Below are 25,193 nucleotides of genomic sequence, written 5' to 3'. Positions count from 1 at the left end.
CAGTCACACTTTTAAGATTCAAGTAAAAAGGCAGAGCACATACCCAAGTTGATAAGCTGAGGGTGTGTTAGAACTACAGTCCACCCTGCCTGTTGAGGCCCTGTGCTAGTCAGTCTGTAATATCCTCAAGGCCAGAAGAATAGGTCTCTGGCTTTCAGACACGTGGCACTGGGATTCTAGCTCTAGAGTTAGCCAACTCATTGGAAATTGGAGACACTTTATAGTGTCCTAAATTTTATATGTACTGTACTCCTTTGGGTTTTGTGTATATTTTGGTTTTGTTTTGTTTTCTTATCTGCATTTTTAATCGAACTATATATGTATATTTTTGTGTATATATGTATTGTGTGCATGTATGTACGTACGTATGTATAGCTCTATGTTTTACCAAGAAAAGGAAGAGGAAAAAAACAAATTTGAAGCATATGAAAAATAAACTTTACTCATAAATGAGGCTGCTATTTATAACATTAGGCTTTCATTTGTTAATGATGCTTTCTCTGTAATCAATAAGACAGCCAAAGGAAAAATGGTATAACAAGCCTATACTTAGAAAAATTAATGTATATTTGATTTCTAGGCTCGTGAATCAAAGACTTCTAGAAGTGCAATCACAAGTTGAAGAACTACAAAAATCTTTACAGGATCAAGGCTCTAAAGCAGAAGATGTAAGTTTTAATATGCACTACCATGGTCCAAAATTTTCAAAATGTTGAGAAAAGCATAACTTTTCTTTTGGAAGATGGTCTCTATCAGAATAATTTGGTGTTATACTAGTTATAAAAAAAAAAAGACACATTTTTTTTCCTTTTTCTAGCATTCCTTGTGAAAAGGCCCAGACTATATTGACTCTTTCATATTTACTTTGCTGAAAAATTATCAGCTAAGGAATTGAGACTTTATGTTTTGAATTTCAACTTCAAGGCAAAATATGGGGATTTTTTTTCTCTGGTTAAAATGAAAACAAAAGAGAGAGAGAGAGAGAGACAGAGAGAGAGAGAGAGAGAGAGAGAGAGAGAGAGAGAGCCATGAACCAATGACTCATGCCTGTAATCCTACCTACTCAAGAGGCCCAAAACTGATTTCGAGACAGCCCAGGCAGGAAAGTTCACCCGACTTTATCATCAATTAACTAGAAGAAAAGCTGGACTGAAAATGTGGCTTAGTGCATGAGGCCCTGAGTTGAAGCCTTAGTAGGAGAGGAGAATATGAGAGAGAAAAAGGAGGAAGCAGGCAGGAAAGGAAAGAGAGAAAAAAAAGGTATGGCTTCAGGGGTAGAGTACCTGTCCAGCAAGCACGAGGCTCTGCATTCAAACCCTAGGGCAGAAAGAGAGAGAGGGATGTTTCACTGGTAATTTTTAGTGCAAACTTGATATTTAAGAAAATAATGCCATCCCTAGAATGCCAATATCTCTGTAATTTTAAATTCCTCCTACATATCTACTTCCCCATGCTGAAGTTTTAAAGATTTCTTTAGTACTCTACATATTACAGCACAACTCTTCTGTGATGGCATATACTCCATGGAAAATAACACTGTGTTGAGCTGTTGAAGACAGGAAATCCATGGTTTTCTTCATTTCTACATGCAAACCATCCTTTACAGGGATTAGATAGTACATTGTTACTCAGTTTCTAGTCAAAGTATAAATAAGTTATTACTGGCAAATCCTTTACATTTATTGAAAAGTATAACTAAGACTTATAAAGTGCTCAAAATAATGTAGGGGGGAAGCAAATTTTGCTGATCCATCTTTGCTTCAGCCAGCTGTTTGGTTTTCCTGTTAAATTGTAAGTTGCTATGATCTCTGGCATTTGAGTATAAACCTACTTATCTTTTTTCCATTGAAATAAACTGGTGTTCTGCCACTTATGCCACATCTCCAGGCTGTCTTTGAATCATAATTGTCTAGATCTCAGCCTCCTAAGTAGCTAGGATTACAGTTTGAGCCCAGCCGAGTTTATTCCTTTTTAAAAAAAAAAAAAGAAAGAAAAAGAAAGAAAGGAAGAAAGAAAGAAGGAAGGAAGGAAGGAAGGAAGGAAGGAAGGAAGGAAGGAAGGAAGGAAGGAAGTTTGCCACAGCCTATCTGGTAATGTTATCTGGTTCTAACCTAAGCAGAAGTTCCCTCTGAGCTCTTTTCTGTCTGTAGACTAGATTCAGGTGAAAACTCTGTTTCAAGGCTTCTTCAAATGCCTTGATGGTTTTTGTCTTGCTTTTCTCTTCACTCACCTACAGTATTGTATTTGAAGAGTAACCTTCCAGATGGATTGGTCCCCTCTGTGAAGAGCAACATAATTTTCTGCCTTTTTCTGTAACAGTCTTCTCATATCTTAGGTCAGAGTAGGTTTTTTTGCATATTTTTTATTATTTTTATGTCATTTGCTTTTAGTATGGGTGCAGAAAAGCCTTGTTAGATCTAATCATATGGATAATTTGAGATAGCCACAGTATATAAAACTCCAGAGAACAAGACAGGATGAGGAATCCATAGAAGAATGAAAATGTACAGTTCTGCGGGAAAAAAATGTATCTTTTACTTAATGTTCATAAATTACTAAATTGTTACTTCTCTTGATTGCTGTGTTTGCTTCATACTAATATGTCTTCTCTGTCTCTTGGCATGGTTTCTGCTCAAGGCTATTGTAAGTATGGCTTTCTGCTTGTTTTCATGTATTTACTACTTCTTAGATTTATATATTTATCTGATATCATAGGTGACAATACTGACATTTTAAATTAAGACAATTGTATGCAAAATGAATCTTTTAGTAAAAGCCAGGTGATGGTAGTACATGCCTATAATCCTAGTTACTCAGGAGGCTGAGATCTAAGGATCCTCCTTTGAAGTCAGCCAGGACAAGAAAGTCAATGAAACTCTTATCCCTGGTTAACCACCAAAAATCTGGAAGTGAAGCTGTGGCTCAAGAAGTAGAGCACTACCCTTGAGCTAAAGAGGTCAGAGACATCACTCAGGCCCTGAGTTCAAGCCCCAGAACCAGCACACAAAAACAAAAGTTATAAAAAGTTAAACCCTAGAAAAGTCTGTTCTTGAGATGTGGGTCTCTTCCCACATCTCACCCATACCTTGCTGTTTCGATAGTTTATTTATGTAAGTTACTTTGATAATAGCTTCCAATTGCAATCTGCCTCTTCTTGCACACATTTTTGGGGGGGGGGGAGGGGGTCCAGTCTTGGGGCCTGAACTCTGGGCCTGGGCGCTGTCCTTCAGCTTTTCAGCTCAAGGCTAGCGCTCTACCACTTGAGCCACAGCGCCACTTCCAGCTTTTTTCTTTTTGCTTATGTGGTGCTGAGGAATCGAATCGAGGGCCTCATGCATGCAAGGCAAGCGCTCTACCACTGAGCCACCTTCCCAGCCCTCTTGCACACATTTTAACCGTACCAGTGTTCCCTTTGGAGAGACCTTGTAGCATAGAAAAGATGAGAGAGCAGACTATGGAGACTAGAAAACGTAGGTTTTAAATTGAGATCTGCTACTTAAAAGCTAGTAAATATTTTCAGTCATATCTTACTCCTTTGTAAGATGGGGCTAATATTACAGTGTTGTCAGATATATATACGAGGCATTTGTACATGACATGCTCTACCATAGTGCTTGGCATATTTAAGTATTATAACATCAACTAAGAGTTAAAATTAACTCTGTTAGAGTTTAATTAATTTGTACATATACATTTTGTACATAATTAAACTTTTTAAAACATTACATTGTATCCTCTGTACTAAAGAAAATAAGCAATAATCAAAAGTAGTGAAGTTATTGTCTTTTTGTATTTTAATATGCTTTTCAGGAAGAGAGAGAGAGAGAGAGAGAGAGAGAGAGAGAGTGTGTGTGTGTGTGTGTGTGTGTGTGTGTGTGTGTGTGTGTGTGTGTGTGTGTGTCTACTAGTCCTGGGGCTGTCTTGGGTGCTGTCCCTGATCTATTTTGCTTAAGGCTAGTTAATTGGAAATAAGAGTTTCACAGAATTTCCTTCCTGGGCTGGCTTTAAACCATAGTCCTCATATACCAGCCTCCTGAGTAGCTGAAATTACAGACATGAGCAACTAACTGGTGCCTAGCAGGAGAAAGTTTTTTTTTTTAAATCAAGTCTAAGCTGCATTCACCACCAAATTAAAATCTGTGCATAATTGCCATTTTCCACATTTCCCATCCCATCTTGTAAATTATTTATAACTGTGCATAAGTGAAAATGTACATAGTTCTGTACATATATGGAAATTGATCCAAGATCTTATGATACAAGGATAAAAATACAGAAGATAAGTCTGTCTTAGGATAAGTCTATTATTAGGGTATTTATTGGCCTATTGAGTCCAGGAATGTTGAATCTTTATGAAAGTTACTTTGAAAGTCCTTATCTGACTATCAGTAAAGGAGTTAAATATTCCATTTCTAGGTATTTTATACTAATCACCCGCACTTACGGACGGCTTTCTTTTATTCAAGAGAAGTAAACTAGAATACATTGCTTTTTGAGCTCTTTGACCAAAGAAATTACTGAGAGCAAACTTTGTTTCTACTATATTTTTAAATTTTTAAAAATAATTTGTTGGTTAAAATTTTCAAGTAATTAATTTTTATTTTTCATTTTCAGTCAATACTTCTAAAAAAGAAGCTTGAAGAACATCTGTAAGTAGAAAAGTTGTCAAAACTCATTCTATTCTGGGAATAAGGTCTTTGTGTTAGGGCTGGAGAGGTCTTAGGCAATGGCATGTGTGTCCTTGATGATAAAGGTAATTCTGCTGCATATTAATAGTGTTTACAATGTCATTTCCATCCAACATCTATAGCTCTGAACAGTGACTGTTTGAACTATTTTCTCACATTTTATGCTTCATATCTTGTTGAAATCTTTATAATCATAGTTAGGAATTTTGATGCTAAACAAAAAAGGCAAGAACTTTTTCCTTTTTTTGGGAGGGGGAGGGGGGGTCCGGTCGTGGGGCCTGAACTCTGGGCCTGGGCGCTGTCCCTCAGCTCTTCGGCTCAAGGCTAGCGCTCTACCACTTGAGCCACAGTGCCACTTCCGGCTTTTTTCTTTTTGCTTATGTGGTGCTGAGGAATCGAACCCAGGGCCTCATACATGCAAGGCAAGCATTCTACCACTGAGCCACCTTCCCAGCCCAAGAAATTTTTCCTTTGAAGGGCTATATAATAATTACTTTGGTCGTGGCCTCTGTCCCTATAGTCTGCATGGTAGCTTGAAAGTAGTCATGCACAGTATCAAATGCATTAGTGACTATATTCTAATAAAATTTCATATACAAAGATAGGTATTCAACTGCCTATAAGACTACAAGCTTGGGCTGGGAAGGTGGCTCAGTGGTAGAGCGCTTGCCTTGCATGCATGAGGCCCTGGGTTCGATTCCTCAGCACCACATAAGCAAAAAAGAAAAAAGCCGGAAGTAGCACTGTGGCTCTAGTGGTAGAGTGCTAGCCTTGAGCTGAAGAGCTGAGGGACAGCGCCCAGGCCCAGAGTTCAGGCCCCACGACCAGACCAAAAAAAAAAAAAAAAAAAAAGACTACAAGCTGCAGTTTATCAACCCTAGAGGGTAGCCACCTGAAGATTCCTTTTTCAATATGTTTATAATAGTACATACCTTAACTGACATGTTGAATTAAAACCCATTGTACAACTACTTAGAGTTAACAAATTTAAATATAAAACTTACCAGTAACATTTTCAAGTATTTCCTTAAGTTACAAAAGATGAATATTTTTAGCTGGGTGCTAGGGCTCACATCCTTTTTTTTTTTTTTAATCGATCATGGGGCTTGAACTCACAGCCTGCACTGAACCCCTTTGCACTTGAGCCATAGCACCACTTCCTCACATCTTTAATCCTAGCAACTCTGGAGGTTTAAGATGTAAGGATCACAGTTCAGAGTAAGCCCAGAGTAAGGAAAGTCAATGAGACTCTCTTCTCCAATTAACCACCAAAAAAGCCAGAAGTAGAGCAATGACACAAGTGGTATAACACCAGTCTTGAGTGTAAGAGCCTGAGGGACAGTGCTTAGGCCCTGAGTTCAAGCCCCAGTACTGTAACAAAAACAAAAAGATGAATTAACTCTGATATTTCATAAAGAAATTTCATCTATCTATCTTTATTCACAATTTTAGGGATGTTAATAATTTTTCTGACACCCAGTAATAACCTTAATTCTTTTTATCACTTTGTAGCAAAACTCCTTGCAGGAAATAAACATGTGATTATCATGCATTGATGGTCTGTTGGAGTGTTAAATGTTACACTGCATAAACCAAACACCTTCACCACAAAGATGATTTTAACTTGTTACACTATGATTTGAACAACAGTCTATACCCTGGAAATTTTACTTGTACTATTCAGGTTTTTATTAGCATCAACTAGTTGTACAAGGGTCTTTCATTTTAACACGTCCATTTATGAATATGTTGTTCATATCCATAAATACATCTTGATCAATCACCACCATCCTTCTCTTTCCTCCCTATAACCCACTTCTTCAACCAGTCTCACTGAGTTTCTTTGTTCCACTTTCACACAGGATAAATTATTATATTTGACCTCCTTCCCCCTCTGCTTGTTTGCCTCCCTTCTAGTCCAATGTTTTTAAATATGGGAGATATATGTACAATACACCTAGTAAATGAGACTTATGATAACTAAAAATAAGTAGATTCTTTATATATTAGAAAAACAAAGAGTATTTTTCCTGTCTTTGTAAAGGATAAGAATTTGGTACACATAGGATGAGCATTCTGTTTTTGTTTTTGTGTTTTTCCCCTCATTATTTTATGACAAATTAGCTTACCAATGAGTCATTGTTCTGTATTCAGTCATTTACATGGTAAAAATACCTTCATTAGGATGGATTTATTGCTGAAGATGGAGACTTACTAGTTTCATATGACTGTCATAAAAATTACCATAAAGACAACAGAAAACTAATGACACATAGCTAAGGAAGCTATGAATCAAAATCTAGAAGCTCAGAAGGAGAATCTTCCGTGTCTGTTCCTAGCTTCCGGAGGCTGCTGACAATCCTTGGTGTTCCTTAAAGGTCCACTCCATCTTCAAATGCTGATCTTCCATCTTCAGGGCATGTGGGAAACCAGGATTACTTCTGAATCTTACATACTATGTTTTTTCCTATGCTTCTGGGCCTGTAATAAGGTTTATAAACTAAGCCCTGTAAGAGATTAACAACAATATGCAATAATAAAAAAAATAGGACAATGTAACCATATACTGATTCACTGACACTGTATCTGACAACCAAGATCCACTAATTGACTAATAGGAAGTAGCCTACACAGTGTGGATGTACTGAACCCAGTATTATCCATAGAGAATTATCATAGAGAACCACAGGAAACTACATTATGCTACTCAGCACATCATTTATGTATTGTTTATTTCTGGATGTTTCCATTTAACATTTTGGACCATAATTGACCATGAACAACTACAATGATTGGATGGAAAACCACAGATAAGCAAGAACTACTGGTCATGTGCCTGTAGCTCTGCCCTGTAACCCTAGCTACTCAGGAATGTGAGACCTGAAGACCGCAATTAGGAAGCCAGTCTGGACAGGAAAGTCCATGAGACTTTTTTTTTTTTTTGGGGGGGTGTCCAGTCATGGGGCCTGAACTCTGGGCCTGGGCACTGTCCTTCAGCTCTTCAGCTCAAGGCTAGCGCTCTACCACTTGAGCCACAGCACCACTTCTGGTTTTTTCTGCGTATAAGGTCCTGATGAAACGAACCCAGGGCCTTGTGCATGCAGGCCAGCACTCTACCACTGAGCTCCCTTCCCAGCCCCCTCTCATAGCCTTTCTATGAGGACACTAGGGATTAGATTAGTGTCCAACTTAGTCCAGTATTACCTCTTGTTGATGAGGTCATATAAAGACTCAATTTCCAAATAGTACTAGAGGTTAGAACTTTTATTTTTATTTTTTTTTTTTTTTGTCGGTCGTGGGGCTTGAACTCTGGGCCTGAGCGCTGTCCCTCAGCTCTTCAGCTCAAGGCGAGCACTCTACCACTTGAGCTACAGCGCCACTTCCAGTTTTCTGGTGGTTTATTGGAGATAGGAGTCTCACGGTCTCTCCTGCCCGGGCTGGCTTTGAACCGCGATCCTCAGATCTCAGCCTCCTGAGTAGCTAGGATTACAGGCGTGAGCCACCAGCGCCCGGCTCTAGAGGTTAGAACTTTAACTTATATGTGAGAGACACAATTTAACTCACTACAGGACTTCTTTACATCTCAAACAATGGTCAATCTCATAGAATTTTTTTTCTTTTTTAAAATGTATCCATTGAAAATCTCCAATGTACTTCTTTTTTTTAATTTTCATTTATTTATTTTTGTTTCTGTGGTACCAAGGAATCAAACCCAGGGCCTCATGCATGCTAGGCAAGCAGTACCACTAAGCCACATTCCTAGCCCGCATAAATATTTTTTAAAAATCACAACTAGTGTTACTAAAGATGTTACGCAATGGTGATTTTCATTCACAATACTCTATTTGACATATCAGTTCCACTGTCTATATCTGAGATTTCTGGAGATGACGTTATCCATGCGTAATAGGTATCATGTAGAAGACATATACATAATAAGTAAAATATAAAGCAGAAGTTTGGAGAAATTAAACTATATTGTCTAGGAGTAATAAAAGCATCATAAAAATCATAGGACTTGGGGCTGGGAATGTGGCTTGGTGGTAGAGTGCTTGCCTACCATGCATGAAGCCCTCGGTTCGATTCTGGTGCTGTGTCTCAAGTTGTAGAGTGCTAGCCTTGAGTAAAAGAAACTCAGGGACAGTGCCCAGGCCCAGAGTTCAGTCCTCTGGACTGGCAAAAAGAAAAATCATAGGACTGATTAAAAAGTTTGGTGTTTGGTTACCCCTGGGAAGAACATAGAGATGTATGACTTCTAAAGTTTTTGGATGAGTTTTGTTTGGAACCTAGTGGTAATTCACCGGACCATTTTTTTTGTTTTTCTTTTTCTTTTTTCTTTTCTTTTTCTTTTTTGTGCCAATAGGGGCTTAAACTCTAACCTGTGCTCTCAGCTTTTTCACTCATGCTAGCTCTCTACCACTTGAGCCATACCGCCAATTCTTACTTTTTGCTGGTTAGAGATAAAATTTAGATTTTCCAATCTGGAGATGTCTGCCCAAGCTATCTTTGAATTGTGATCCTCAGATCTCAGACTCCTGACTAGCTAGAATTACAGATGTCAACCTACTACTGATTCTCAGTGGTTTTTATACTTCTTTAAGCTGCATATATTTGTATTGTATATGTCACATCTTCAGAAACTAATTATTGGCACTGTGGCTCAAAACAGTAGCACTAGCTTTGAGCAAGATAGCTCAGGGACAGCACCCAAGCCCCTACCTAGTTCAAGCTCCACAACTAACGACAACAGCAGCAGCAGCAAATACACACACATACACACACACACACACACACACACACACACACACACACGTGAAAGGCTTTAATATAGTAGTATGCATGAAAACTATGAGAATTAAACTACAAAGTTTTCCATTTTTATCAGTTTTTTCTGTCTTTCACCTTTATAGCCTTTTTTCCTATTCCTATTATTTAGTATCAGAATTAAATACTGCAGAGAATTATACATATTATGCAAATTACTATATATCATATAAAGACCAGGAAAATATCTTGTGTTAATTCTTTCTTTTATCTTGGAATATAGCATGCATACAGGATAGTTCATATCCTAAGCTCATAACAGCACAACTTGATGAGTGTTTACCTCCATATTTAAGTGACATATCAATATAGCCACCTAACAGGATTTTTCCTTCTCCCTCCCAGATGATTGATTACATCCCTAAACCAGACACAATACTGATCGTTATTACTTTTTAAAGTCTTGACACTTCTGCAACCTTGTATAAATGACATCATGTATTAATCCCCTGACATACTTTTGTTCTGTAAAATTTATTTAAATGGTTTCCTGTTCATTCTTTTTATTGATGTGTAGTGTCCCTTGTTATTCCTGATTTTTAGAACTTTGTTTTTGGAAAAAGGTTTTCCTTAGAAATGCCTAAAAGTTTAAATTTTTATACCTTCATTCCTAGGGGGAAAAAAACCAATCTGTACCCTCATATACATTTATGTAGAAGAACTAACTACTTTTTCAGTCCAAAAGAGATATTTTTGTCTTTAAATTTATTTAGTTATACAGTAAATTCATGTTGATTTGGGTTTCTTTCTTTTTTTTGACGGTTGTGGGGCCTGAACTCTGGGCCTGGGCACTGTCCCTCAGCTCTTCTGCTCAAGGCTAGCACTCTACCACTTGAACCACAGAGCCACTTCTGACTTTTTCTGCTTATGTGGTACTGAGGAATTGAACCCAGGGCCTCATGCATGCAAGGCAAGCACTCTACCACTAAGCCACCTTCCCAGCCCTGATTTGGGTTTCTTATAGCACTTCTAGGTAATGCAAGTGTATTCCAAGAATAAAGAATATGAATCTTTAATGTGAAGTGAAAAACAAAAACAAAAACAAAAGTGGGTATGATAGTGTTATGTATTTCGTTATAGAGAGAAGCTGCATGAAGCCAATAATGAACTACAGAAGAAGAGAGCCATTATTGAAGATCTTGAACCAAGATTTAATAACAGCTGTGAGTTTTTTTTTCCTAATTAGCATCATTAACTAAAAACTATCTTACTGATAGTGAATTTGGTAATATAACTTTAGAAATAGGCTTTATAATAAATTATAGCTGGGCGGGGAAGGTGGCTCAGTGATAGAGCACTTGCCTTGCATGCATGAGGCCCTGGGTTCGATTCCTCAGCACCACATAAGCAAAAAGAAAAAAGCTGGAAGTGGTGCTAAGGCTCAAGTGGCAGGACGCTAGCCTTGAGCTGAAGAGCTGAGGGACAGCACCCAGGTCCAGAGTTCAGGCCCCACGACCGGACCCAAAAAAAAAATTTTTTTTAATTAAATAAATTATAGCAATTAAAGAATTTTCCCTATTTACAGAAAGAATACATCATCTTTGTCTTAAATTACTAATTACATTTATAAATTTTTCTTTGGTTATAGAATCTAATGCCTGGGGCTGGGAAGGTGGCTCAGTGGTAGAGCGCTTGCCTTGTATGCATGAGGCCCTGGGTTTGATTCCTCAGCACCACATAAGCAAAAAAAAAAAAAAAAAAAAAAAAGCTGGAAGTGGCACTGTGGCTCAAGTGGTAGAATGCTAGCCTTGAGCTGAAGAGCTGAGAGACAGCGCCCAGGCCCAGAGTTCAGGCCCCACAACCGGACACCCCCCCCCCCAAAAAAAAAAATAGAATCTAATGCCTGTGAAGTAAGATATTTTCATAGTGCAAGTTTGACAAACTTGCACTTTCATTGATATTTAAACCTATGAATGGCTTGTACTTCTTTATGCAAGTGAGAGGACAGGCTTCTGCTTTTTAAAAAATACAGCAAATATGTAAATAATCATTTGAAATGTGTAGTTCAGTGACTGTAAGTACATATACATTATTGTATAGCCATCAGCAGTACTTAGCTAAATACTTTTCTCATTACCAAGTAGAAGTCCACATACATTAAATAATAATTTGCCATTCCTTTCTTCCTAACCTATGGTAATCACAACTCTACTTTCTGCCTCTGAATTAACTATTTTAGGCAACTCATTAGTAGAATCATATGACATTTATCCTTTCCTGTCTGGTTTATTTTACTTAGCATAATGCCTTTAATTTCCATTTAACATAATGTCTATTTTGTATCATGTATTAGAATTAAGTCTGAATAATATTGCATTATATAAATACTCATTTTGTTCATTCATCTGTCAAAGGATAGTTTTTTACTTACTCTCTTTAATATTTGAGTTCTTGTTTATAAGAAAATAAATTATTAGTTGGTTTTTAAAGAAAAATCATGAGTGAGACATGATAGTCATGCCCAGCTACTCTGATGGTAGAGATCAAGAGTATCAAGGATCAAGGCCAATATAGGGTCAGAAACTTCTCAACTAATAAAAAGCTGCGGCTGAGAAGGTGGGTCAGTGGTAGAATGCTTGCCTTGCATGCATGAGGCCCTGGGTTCGATTCCTCAGCACCCCATAAGCAAAAAGAAAAAAGCCGGAAATGGCACTGTGGCTCAAGTGGTAGGCCTTGAGCTGAAGACTGAGGAACAGCACCCAGGCCCAGAGTTCAGGCCCCACGACCAAGACCCAAAAATAGAATCACAGGCTAGGCCAGATGGCCTGAGCATAAATGTGAGAGACCCAATTGAAAAAGTAACTAAAGCAAAAAGGACTAGGGAATATAGCTTAAGTTACAAAATCCTTGCCTGAGAAATTCAAGTCCACAAGCTCAATCCCCAATACTATAAAACAAAACAAAAGTATAGCTGGTACTGGTCACTCATGCCTTTAATCCTAACTACTTAGGAGGATCTAAGTTTCTCAGTTCAAAAACAGCTCAAGCAGGAAAGCTTGTATAACTTTTATCTCCAATTAACTACCAAAAAAAAAAAAACAAAACCCCAAAAAACAAAAAAGAAAAGGCAGAAGGTGCTGTGTAGCTCAAGTAATAGAACAGTAGCTTTGAACTAAAAAAGCTTCAAGACAGCACTGAGGCCCTGAGTTGAAGCCCCAGAACCAGCACGAAAGAAGAAGGAAGAGAAAAGAGGGGAGAGGGAAAAGAAAAGACAAAAAAGGAAGAGGCAGAGGAAGAAAAAAAAGAAGGAGGGAGCAAGAGGAAGAAGAAAATTATGTATAAGAATAGACTAAACAGCCAGGCACCAGTGGCTCAGGCCTGTAATCCTAGCTACTCAGGAGGCTGAGATCTGAGAATCGCAGTGCAAAGCCAGCCTGGGCAGGAAACTCCATGAAACTCTTATCTCCAATAAAGCACTAGAAAACCGGAAGTAGCGCTGTGGCTCAAGCGGTAGAGTGCTCGCCTTGATTGAAGAGTGCAGGGACAATGCCCAAGCCCCATGACCAACCAAAAAAAAAAAAAAAAAAGAATAGACTAAACAGTCTCAAACCTGTTAATTATTTAGCAATTAAAATAAGATAGGTGTTGGTGTTTCACACTTGTAATCCTAGCTTCTCAGGAGGTTGAAGTCTGAGGATCTCGGTTCAAAGCCGTCCCACATAGTAAAGTCCTCAAGACTCTTTTTGCCAGTTAACCACCAAAAAGTTGGAAGTATAGCTGTGGCTCTAGAGGTAGAGCACTAACTTTAAGCAAAAAAAGCTCAGGGACAGCAGTTCAAGCCATAGGATCAGCACCAAAAAAAAAAAAAAAAAAAAAATATATATATATATATATATATATATATATATATATATATATATATATATATATATATATATATATATATATATTAAAGATGTTATCAAAATTTCACTGTCTCACTGTGTTGAAAATGAACTGTACAACTTGTAGTTGGGAACAGAGGGGAAAAGAGAGTGAGGGAAGGGTTAGTAACTGTCCAAAGAGAAAGTGTTCTTTACCTCCTTAGGTGTAATCCCTCTGTTTATCACCTTTGTAATCTCAATAATTTTTTTTAAATTTTACTGTCTCATCCACAGCCTTAAAAATTGAAGAATTACAAGAAGCTTTACGGAAGAAAGAAGAAGAAATGAAGCAAATGGAAGAACGATATAAAAAATACTTAGAGAAAGCCAAAAGTGTAAGTATGCATTTGTAGGTATCTTACTCTACTTTCTGGACATGTTTTATTGGATTCTAAATATAGTGCCCATAAGGCTAGATGTATGGTGTAAGTGAAAGAATTTCTACCCTAGCAAGAACAAAGCCTTAGTTCAAAACCCAGTACTGCCAAAACACACCCAAATACACACACATTCCATACACATACTTAAATTAACATCTAATGAGGAAACCTTGTGATAAAGATATACTATGAAATCTATTAAACCTGGCTGGGAAAGCAGCTCAGTGGTAGTAGTGCTTGCCTTGCATGCATGAGGCCCTGGGTTCGATTCCTCAGTACCACATAAGCAGAAAAAGCTGGAAGTGGCGCTGTGGCTCGAGGTCAGGGCCCCACAACACACACACACACACACACACACACACGAAATCTATTAAACAGGTCAGGGCCCCACAAAACACACACACACACACACACACACGAAATTAAACAGGGGGACACACACACACGAAATCTATTAAACAGGTCAGGGCCCCACAAAACACACACACACACACGAAATTAAACAGGGGGACACACACACACACGAAATTAAACGGGGACACACACACACACACAAAATTAAACAGGGACACACACACGCGTGCGCGCGCGCGCGCGCGCGCGCACACACACACACACACACACACACACACACACACACACACACACACACACACACACACACACACACACACACACACACACACACACACACACACACACACACACACACACACACACACACACACACACACGAAATCTAATTAACCGAGCACTGGTGGCTCACACCTGAAATCCTAGCTACCCAGGAGCCTGAAGTCTGAGGATCGATCGAAGTTCAAAGCCAGTTCAGGCAAGAAAGTCTGTGAGACTTTTTGTTTTTTTTTCTGCCAGTCGTGGGCCTGGGTGCTGCCCCTCAGCTCTTCAGCTCAAGGCTAGTGCTCTACCACTTGAACCACACACAGGACCACTTCCAGCTTTTTCTGTTTACACTGTGCTGAGGAATGGAACCCAGGGCCTCATGATTGCAATGCAAGCACTGAGCCACCTTCCCAGCCCCCGTGAGACTCTTATCTCCAATAAACCACTCAGAAAACCGTCCAGTGGCTCAATTGGTAGAGCACTAGCCTTGAGCTGAGAGCTGAGGGACAGCATTCAGGCCCAGAGTTCAAGTCCCGTGACCAACAAAAAAAGAAAGAAACAATCCTGAACAAAATATTGTGATCAAAATTACTTAGTAATTAACAAGGAGAAAATTTAACTTAATAGAAAGCAAGTGACCAGGGCTGGGAAGGTGGCTCAGTGGTAGAGTGCTTGCCTTGCATGCATGAGGCCCTGGATTCGATTCCTCAGCACCACATAAACAAAAAGAAAAAAGCCAGAAGTGGCACTATGGCTCAAGTGGTAGAGCGCTAGCCTTGAGCTGAAGAGCTGAGGGACAGTGACCAGGCCCAGAGTTCAGGCCCCAGGACCAGACCCAAAAAAAAAAAAAGAAGTGACCATTACCAATTTAGCCAGTAATTAGATGAGCAACACATGGCCTTACAAACAAGCCCTATAGCTTCCTGATAAGATATCCATGTCTGTGACAATCAACCTGAATCCAGCAGTTATCTGTAACCAGCTTCCAGGTCAAAGGAAATAAGGCTCTCTATATATCTATAGATATAGATATTGGAACAAATTAATACCTTTAAGCTGTCAGATAACTTGGAAGATAAAAGTATCATGAAAACAAAATAGACAGTGGAGTGTTGGTAGCACTAGGAGACAGCTATTACTACTTTAAAAGAGCCCTAACTAACTGCCAACATTCATCTTTTGAGTCCTGGAGTGGCGGCAGAGAGAGTCAGTGTGAAAGACATTTTGGACCCTGGCATCAGTGGCTCATGTCTGTAATCCTAGTTACTTCTGGAGACTGAGATCTGAAGTTCAAAGCCAGCCCAGATAGGGGCTTTTAACCAATCAACCACCAGAAGTCTAGAAGTGGAAGGGTGACTAAGGTGACAGAGTGCCAACGTTGCATGAAAAGGTTAAAGAGCAGCGCCCAGGCCCCTAGTTCAAGCCCCAGTACTAGCACTAAAATAAAATGTAATCAAAAGGAAAAAAGGCATTTTGGAGACATCTGTGAAAGTATGGACTTGGCTTGAACCAAGTAATGGCAGTTTTAAAGAAATTTTCTAATAGATATTAGTATCACAATTATGTGCTATAATCTCTTTAATTTAAAGATGTGCATGCTCAGGAATTGAAGGGTTATATATCATGAGGTCATTAGTTGCCAAAGCAAGTATGTGTATTTGCGCTTGTGTATTAAGAAGAAAGAGGATATATTAGATAGGGCATTGTAGCAATAGGTGAAATATGTTCAATGTAAATGGCCTTTTTGTTGTTTAAGCTTTCTATAGCTTTGAACATTTTGATAGTAAAATGGAAAGGAGGAGTTAAAAAATGCCTTCCCTGTAAGTCTTCCATTTGTTGAGCCAATATTGACCCCACTGCCACCACTCATGCCCAAACCACATATGAGCAGAGGAGGCAACAGGGACAGAGTAGTATGTTTGTACTCTTTAGGACACACTCTCAAGTACCTAACTTCTTAGAAGCCATGGTGAGCTGAAACAAAGAAGAGGCAGGGAAAGGAGAGAGCTGTCCGTCGTGTCTGCTTAATTGTATTTATTGATGTAAGCCAGAATTAGCTTTTATAATTGATTCTTCTATATAATTCTTTATATATTCAAAAGTTGAAAAAGTAATATTATTTTATACATTTTTATTTTAAAGTGCTTTTTAAAATAGCCTTTGATCTTTTTTTAAATAGCCTTTGACTTTCCTTTTTGTGCCTTTTTTGGTTCTTGTTTAGCTATGGTTGTATTGCTAGGTATGAAACACAGGGCCTCAGGCATTGATTAGGTAGGTGCCCTACCACTAAGTTATATACCCAACTCTATCCTTTTCAGGGTTAGGGTTTTTTTTATTTTATTTATTTTTTTTGCCAGTCTTGGGGCTTGAACTGAGGGCCTGAGCACTTCTTTTGCTCAAAGCTAGCTAGCTCTCTACTTCTGGCTTTTTTTTTTTTTTTTGGTCGGTCATGCGGGCTGGACTCGGCCTGCACGCTGTCCCTCAGCTCTTCAGCTCAAGGCTAGCACCCTACCACTTGAACCACAGTGCCACTTATGTGGTGCTGAGGAATTGAGCCCAGGGCCTCGTGCATGCGAAGCAAGCACTCTACCACTGAGCCAACTTCCCAGGCCCCACTTCTGGCATTTTTCCTGTGATTAATTAGACATAAGAGTCTCATGGACTTTTGCCCAGACTGTCCTCAAACCACAAAATCCTCAGATCTCAGCCTCCTGAGTAGGTAAGATTACAGTCCTGAGCCACCAGCAGTTGGCTTTAATTGATTTTTTTTTAATTTTTTTTTTTATTTTTTGGGTCCAGTCATGGGGCCTGAACTCTGGGCCTAAGCACTGTCCCTCAGCTCTTCAGCTCAAGGCTAGCGCTCTACCACTTGAGTCACAGCACCACTTCCAGTTTTTTTCTTTTTGCTTATGTGGTGCTGAGGAATCGAACCCAGGGCCTCATGCATGCAAGGCAAGAGCTCTACCACTGAGCCACTTTCCCAGCCCCTGCTTTAATTGATTTTTAAAGGTTATATTCTTTGAGTTTGAGACTTCTTATTACTGTTGGCAGGTTATCCGGACTTTAGATCCTAAACAGAATCAAGGAGCAGCACCAGAAATACAAGCTCTTAAAAATCAACTCCAGGAACGAGAGCGGCTGTTCCATTCATTAGAGGTAGTTCACTGCACTGTGATGGGCCATAAAATTCTGGGTTCTGATTTCTGAGATCCTTGTTATATTGTAAGCTTTGTATCCATTGGTTTACATAGTTAATTATTTCTTTATATTGATTGTATTTTTACATATTTACATGTTCTTAATTTTAGAAAGAATATGAGAAAACGAAGAGTCAAAGAGAGATGGAAGAGAAATACATAGTTAGTGCCTGGTACAATATGGTAAGAAAATAATGCTTCAGAACATAATGCAAAGTTTACCAAATACTAGTTTATCAAATTACTAGATTGCCTTTTCTGAAGAAGCAATTTTAACAAAAGAACTTGAAAGTAAATATCACCCTAACACACTAACAAAGCTTCCCTGCTGACAGCAAAGAAGATATAACCCACAAACAGAATGGTATTGTGAAAGTATCATTCATAATTCCCAGAAACATAAAGACAAATGTCAGCGTAGTTTTTGTTCCTCAGAGCCGTTTGCTCTGCACACAAAGAAGTAGTAGCTCTACTTTGTTGTAACCTTTTCAGGATGGGATAGTTTACTTTCTCAGGGGATATAGAAGATGTTAACAGTGTCAGATCCTGAATATTCCAACACAACAAAACTTCTTGGCAAGGACACTAATACTCATAGCATTCTGTTGTGGATTAGACTAGCCATGAATTTTATAGGGAATGCTGCATTTTTTCAGTACTTTATCCCAACTCTTGTTGTCATCTTTTTTTTTCTTCCCATTGAAAAAACTGCCTTTTCAAAAGTTTTCTGAAATGACAGCTAGTTTCCAACAAGTTCAAATTTTTTTCAACTTCTGATCTCCACTGTTGGCATAAAGGCATTGGTTTTGTTTTGGTTTTGTTTTTTTGTTTGTTTGGGGTTTTTTTTGTTTTTTTTTTTGGGGGGGGGGTCCAGTCGTGGGCCTGAACTCTGGGCCTGGGCGCTGTCCCTCAGCTCTTCAGCTCAAGGCTAGCGCTCTACCACTTGAGCCACAGTGCCTCTTCTGGCTTTTTTCTTTTTGCTTATGTGGTGCTGAGGAATCGAACCCAGGGCCTCGAGCAGCCCTGGTTTTTTTTTTTATGGTGGTGGTGGTGTATGTGTACAGGTTCTGGAGCTTGACCTCTGGGCCTTGGTGCTGTCCATGAGCATTTTTTCTCATGGCTAGCACACTAACATTTGAGCCACAGCTCCACTTCTGACATTTTGGTAGTTAATTGGAATTAAAGAGTTTCAGCAGACTTCCCTGCCCAGACTGGTTTTTAACCACAGTCTTCATATCTCAGCCTTCTGAGTAGCTAGGATTACAGTCATGAGCCGTCAGTGCCCTACCATTGTTTTGTTTTACTGTTAAAATTATACTGCATCTTAAAGGCTAGTGCCCCTGGCCTAATATGATTTGATCTATTGCTAAAAATTTTATGACATGTCCATACTTATACCTGGCTTGGTCAAAATTACATATTTAAGACTTTATCACAATTTCTAAAGGAGAAAGTTTGAGGTTTATAGTATTCTTTTATCAAATACTGATTTCTTGAAATTTCAATTTTAAAAATGAAAGAAAACTTGCCAGGCATTAGTGATTCACATCTGTAATCCTAGCCTAGACACTCAGGAGTCTGAAATCTGAGGATGACAGTTCAAAGACTGCCCAAGCAGAAAAATCTATGAGATTCATCTCCAATTAACCACCAAAAATTAGAATTGAAGTTGTGGCTCACATGGTAGAGTGCCAGCCTTGAGCAAAAAAAGTCAAGTGAGAGTGTGAGGCCTGAGTTCAAGCCTCAGTACCAGCACACAAAAGGAAAAAAGGGGCGGGGGAGGTGCTGCATAATTAAAGAAGTTTTCTGGGAGTTAATCCTGACTCCTGTTTTATCTCTTGTCTTCTCAGAGCTTAGTATTCTCAGTCTTAATAGCTTTGCATTTTAGTTTTTATTAGTAATTTCATATAGTTTTAACTATTTTTGCATATATTATTAGTAATTTCATATAGTTTTACATATTATTTGTTCTGTGACTTGGTACTAATAATAGTCCTAGTTTTGAATGCTTCAGAGTTACATTCAGAAATGTCAGCATCGGGGCTGGGAAGGTGGCTCAGTGGTAGAGTGCTTGCCTTGCATGCATGAGGCCCTGGGTTCGATTCCTCAGCACCACATAAGTAGAAAAAGCTGGAACTGGTGCTGTGCCTCAAGTGGTAGAGCACTAGTCTTGAGCTGAAGAGCTGAGGGACAGTGCCCAGGCCCAGAGTTCAGGCACCATGAGTGGCAAAAAAAAAAGAAATGTCAGCATCTACACAGTTTTAGTAGAAATGATGATGAGTACTAGGAAGAGGTATTCAGTAGCTCAAGAATGGCCTTGGATAGTGTATAAAGGGGTTCTGGGGATGTAGCTTACTGATACAGCACTTGATTTGCATACTTGCAGAAAGAAAAAAAATGAGTAGAGGACTTGAGATATAGTAGAACTCTGAATCACAGTATACAAGTTACACCAAAAAAAAGTATACAAAAAATTTTAATGAATTGTTGAAATGTGACAAGTCATAGTATTTTGTTTTTGTTTTGTTTTGGGGGGATTTTTTTGTTTTATTGTCCCTTGTGGGGCATGAACTCTAGGCCTGGATGCTGTCCTTCAGATCTTCAGCTCAGTGCAAGTGCTCTACCACTGGAGCCACAGCACCACTTTCAGGTTTCTGAGTGGTTTATTGGAGATAAGAGTCTCACGGACTTTCCTGCCCCTGCTGGCTTTGAACTGCAATCCTCAGATCTCAGCCTCCTGAGTAGCTAGGATTACAGGCATGAACCACCGGTGCCTGGCAGTTATAGTATTGTAAATAAGATGTGTTTATCTAAATTAATAGATTAAGTTTATTTATAGACTTTTCTTCAAATCCTCAAATGATTTGATGGAAGCTAGGATGTGGTTCACACCTGTAAGTCCTAGCTACTCAGGAGGCTGAGATATGAAGATTGTGGTTTGAAGCCAGCCAAGGTAGGAAAGTCCATGAGACTCTTCAGTTAATCACCAAAAAGCTAAAAGTGGAGCTGTGGCTCAAGTGAACATCAGCCTTGAACAAAAAAGCTAATGGACAATGCCCAGGCCCTGGGTCCAAGTCCTAGTATTCTCATTCTTTCCCTCTCCTTCTCTCCATCTTCCTCTCCCTCTCCCTCTCCTTCTCCTCTCCCTTTCTTTCTCCCTCTCCCTTTCCCCCTCCCTCCCTGCCTCCTTCCCTCCCTTTTTCTCTCTCTCCCCCCCCTCTCTTCTTCCTCTCTGTTCAAGGCTACTGGAAGCAGGAATCTAGTAAGACCTCATCTCAGCCAACAAGCTGAGTGTGGTAGTTTTCGTCTGTAATTCCAGCTATGTGATTTAGAGGATGACAGTGAGAGTCCAAACTCTTTCAAAAAACTGAGACCATTATCTGAAAAATCACTAAAATAAAAGGGCTTGAAGTATGTCTGAAGTGGTAGAGTTCCTGCCCAGCAAATGGGAGTTAAAACCCAGCGAAAGAAAAAAATTTTTTAACTTGTATCAGATATGTTTGTGCACATCTCTATCTCCAGCACTAGGAAAAAAGCTGAGGAAGAAAGAATGTGAGTTCAAGGCCTACCTGAGCTACATTTCAGATACAAGGCCAACTTAGAGTACATAGTGGAACCCTGTCTCAAATAAAGATTGGATTTTCCTTTGTTGTCAACCTCCACTTTTTCCCATTTTACCTATGTTCAGTTCTTAGAGTTTCTCTGGCTAGAAATGCTCATCAATTTTTTTTTTTATTTATTTATTTTTTGTTGGTGGTGATGGGTCTTCAACACTGGGCCTGGGCACTGTCCTTCAGCTCTTCAGCTCAAGGCAGGCACTCTACCACTTGAACCACAACACCACTTCTGGTTTTGTGGTGGTTAATTGGAGGTAAGAGTCTCACAAACTTTCTTGCCCAGGCTGTCTTTGAACCGCATTCCTCAGATCTCAGCCTCCTGAGTAGCTAGGATTACAGGCATAAGCCACCAGCACCTAGCTATGTTCATCAATTTATATTTTTAAATATCAGAACTGTTCTTTTCCTAATCTTCTCTTTAGTAAATTCAAGCCCTTTTTGTCACTATTGTTTTTCCTCTACATTCTGGAAGCACCTGGAGATAACTTGACTTTTTTTTTTTTTTTTTTTTTTTTTTTTGTCGGTCGTGGGGCTTGAACTCTGGGCCTGGGCGTTGTCCCTTAGCTCTTCAGCTCAAGGCGAGCGCTCTACCACTTGAGCTACAGCGCCACTTCCGGTTTTCTGGTGGTTTTATTGGAGATAGGAGTCTCACGGTCTCTCCTGCCCGGGCTGGCTTTGAACCGTGATCCTCAGATCTCAGCCTCCTGAGTAGCTAGGATTACAGGCGTGAGCCACCAGCGCCCGGCAACTTGACTTTTTTAAGGGCTTTCACCCACCAATTGTGCCGCCTTTCTCCTTAGAGGTACAGATCCTTTTGTCTTCAAGGAAAGGATCTTGGTTGGGTCTTCTTTTGTGGCTATTGAGAATTTTGCTTAATTTAAGAATATAAGTCTGCCTTGAAGTGAAGAAAACAACAAAGTATGGTATGTATAATACTTAGATTGGCTTTCCATCTTAAGAAATAAGTACATTTTGCTTTTCTGAATATGCCCTATGATTTCTAAAGCCCATGTAAATCAACTGCTGTTAATCAATTGCACTTTTTTCTTGGAAAATCACTATACATTTGATTTGAAAGAGAAATATGATAGAATATAAGTAATGTATTACAAAAATCTGTCTGCAATTATCTGTTGTTTCGGTTAATATAAATCCAAAAAATTAAGTCTCAGTTTTGCCAAAGCAAGATTTATTCTTAATTTTAGAACTAAAAATGCTTCTTTTAACATTTTAATCTATAGAGTTGAATTAATATTTTTAATTACTTGTGCTTTGCTATATAATGTATTAAATCTTGCATGATGAAATTTTCTTTTGTGAGCATGTACTATACTTATATTGTACTTTCATTGATTCCTTCTTCTTTGTTTTTAATGTTGAAGGGAATGACTCTGCATAAAAAGGCAGCTGAAGATAGACTGGCTAGCACAGGTTCAGGGCAGTCATTTTTAGCTAGACAAAGACAAGCCACCAGCGCAAGAAGATCCTACCCAGGCCATGTCCAACCAGCAACAGCAAGGTAGAGAAGCCGGAAATAACCTGCATCAAAGCATACTTGTGTCACATATAGCAACATTTCAGGAAGTTCACCAAAAGTCAATATTTAATGTTGCTCATTGGAGGGCTTTCTCTCTGTCTTATATCTTTGTTTCAGTTTCTTTGTCCTTTATTTTGTAGTCCTTTCAGTTCCTTTTAATGTGCCAAAAATTTGTAAATGTACAATTTTAAGTGTTGTATAATAGTGTAATACTTTACTTTGTATGAATATGTCCTTTTCCCCAATGGTGTAGGCTTTGTTATGAATTAGATTTTCTGCCAATAATTGATACACACTTTGTATTCTTTATTGTGCCTATATGTTATCATGCTTTATATGAATGTCTGTTTGAAGGGAATTTAATCTTTTTATGATATTAGTCTATTTTCAATTGTTTTCCAGATGCTCTTCAAATAACATACATACTACAAAAAGTGGTTAGCAAGCGCACTTTTTGCAGAAACTTAAATACAGTGACAGAAGTGCTAATCAAATCTCCTAAGGCACCTAGGGGAATGATTTAGAGGGAGAAAAATGGTTTTCACATTGTTTTATAGGAAATTAAATTTGTTTGAATATTTAGAGACAATTTGTAAAACATAAACAGAAAATTCATTGTTTTGTGCTATCTTGAGTACATTGATAACTTGAGTACATTGATAAGGTTATTGGGGAGAAATTACACAAGAAAAATTCAGGCAGTCTGTCTTTTTTTCTTTCTCTGAACTATCATTTTAGTAACTAAGAATCAGATTCTAGTTATGTGCTTGACGTGTATACATTCAGTTCTACACATATAAAAGATTTATTTTTCATATACTTACAGGTAATAGGTAATGTTACTCTTTGGGCAGTTAGTGGTCTTGTATCTCATTTGTTTTGTTTATTCCTTAATATAAACTTCCTTTCTCAATATTTTGCATTACTTACATCTTAATACACATGACTTCTTGTATGTATTATTATGATTTCTATCTTAATTCTTTCTGAATTCTTACCTACTAGTCCAGGACTCTGTTACTGAATAGATTTTCTTGGATATTTTGCCTCAAAGTGCTTACCTTTTAAGACATGTTTCTTACGTTGCTTAATACTGTCAAGTAATCATTATGAAGCACTTTGTCTATAAGGTGCTATATAAAAAAGAGTATTCATTTGAAAATGAACTGCCTTCTGTTTAATTACAAATTTGGTACCATATAATATTTAAGTTCACCTCCAACCTTTTTATTCTACCATACTTTTTAAAGCAAAAAAAAATGAAAATTCATTCAAGCCCCATGACTGACAAAAAAATTATGAAAATTCTGAAATTAGCTTCGATTTTTTTTTGTTTATTTGTTTTACATGGGTTATCTAATAGGATGTTATTTTATGTACTCACAGTTTGAAAATTCAGGTTTTATTCAGTTTTTTGTGTTACATATAAGCAACTTTAAATCATGTTTAGTATAATTAAGAATTTTCAGAATCTGTGTTCATGTGTTTGATTTTACATTAATACTTCATCTTTTAAGGTTGACCTAAAATCTGTAGTGCTTTAACACACACACACACACACACACACACACACACACACACACACACACACACACACACACACACACACACACACACACACACACACACACACACACACACACACACACACACACACACACACACACACACACACACACACACACACACACACCATCACTTTAACCGTTCAGCCATTTTATCCTACTTTATGGGGTTTTTTTGTTTTTGTTTTTGTTTTATTTGGGGGGGGTCCAGTCGTGGGGCCTGAACTCTGGGCCTGGGCACTGTCCCTCAGCTCTTCAGCTCAAGGCTAGCGCTCTACCACTTGAGCCACAGTGCCTCTTCTGGCTTTTTTCTTTTTGCTTATGTGGTACTGAGGAATCGAACCCAGGGCCTCATGTATGCAAGGCAAGCGCTCTACCACTGAGCCACCTTCCCAGCCCCCTACTTTATGTTTTAAAGACAGAGTTTTACTATGTGGTCTAGGCTGGCCTTCAATTTGCAATCTTTCTGCCTCAGCCTCCTGAGTGATTACAGGTTTACACCACCATCCCTGGCTGTCATAATGTGGTTTGTTTTATATCAAGCAAAAAAGTCTAAGACTGCTTCTTCTTGCTATTACTATAAAACAACAAGAATTAATAATAAAGCAAGTCATGTGAGTAGATAGCTGACTTGGTCAACATATTAAGTCCTTCCTTTTTCCCTTTCTTTTTCCTTTCCCTTCCTCCCTCTTTCCCTCTCTCCCTCCTTTCTTCCTTCCTTCCTTCCTTCCTTCTTTCCAGATGGTCTCACTGTTTTCAGTTCCGGCTCCAAACCCCTGCACTTTCTTCAGCCTCCTAAACAACAAAATATGCTTGTAGCACCTTGCCCAGTTTATGAATCAAGTTTTAACAATAAAGACTAAGAACAACTTAAGACAGTTCTCACAATCACCTTTATTTC

At 38.6% G+C, this 25,193-nt stretch overlaps 1 protein-coding gene across 1 annotated transcript; it reads left to right on the top strand.

The window, feature by feature from the left end:
- Nucleotides 1-580: 580 nt before the first annotated feature.
- On the top strand, nucleotides 581-25,179 carry LOC138840897 (protein Hook homolog 3-like; the record flags this gene model as incomplete). The annotated part of the gene is made up of 7 exons (XM_070041295.1): nucleotides 581-668; nucleotides 4,615-4,649; nucleotides 10,593-10,675; nucleotides 13,610-13,710; nucleotides 17,428-17,532; nucleotides 17,685-17,756; nucleotides 22,573-25,179. Coding segments are annotated over 7 exons (625 nt in total), but the record flags the coding sequence as incomplete, so codon positions are not given.
- Nucleotides 25,180-25,193: the final 14 nt, after the last annotated feature.

Source organism: Dipodomys merriami, unplaced genomic scaffold, assembly GCF_024711535.1.
Source record: "Dipodomys merriami isolate MVZ:Mamm:240054 unplaced genomic scaffold, mDipMer1.0.p SCAF_3058, whole genome shotgun sequence".
Classification (NCBI taxonomy): Eukaryota; Metazoa; Chordata; class Mammalia; order Rodentia; family Heteromyidae; genus Dipodomys; species Dipodomys merriami.
Note: the sequence above shows the minus strand (reverse complement) of the source record. Positions and strands in the feature narration are given on the sequence as shown.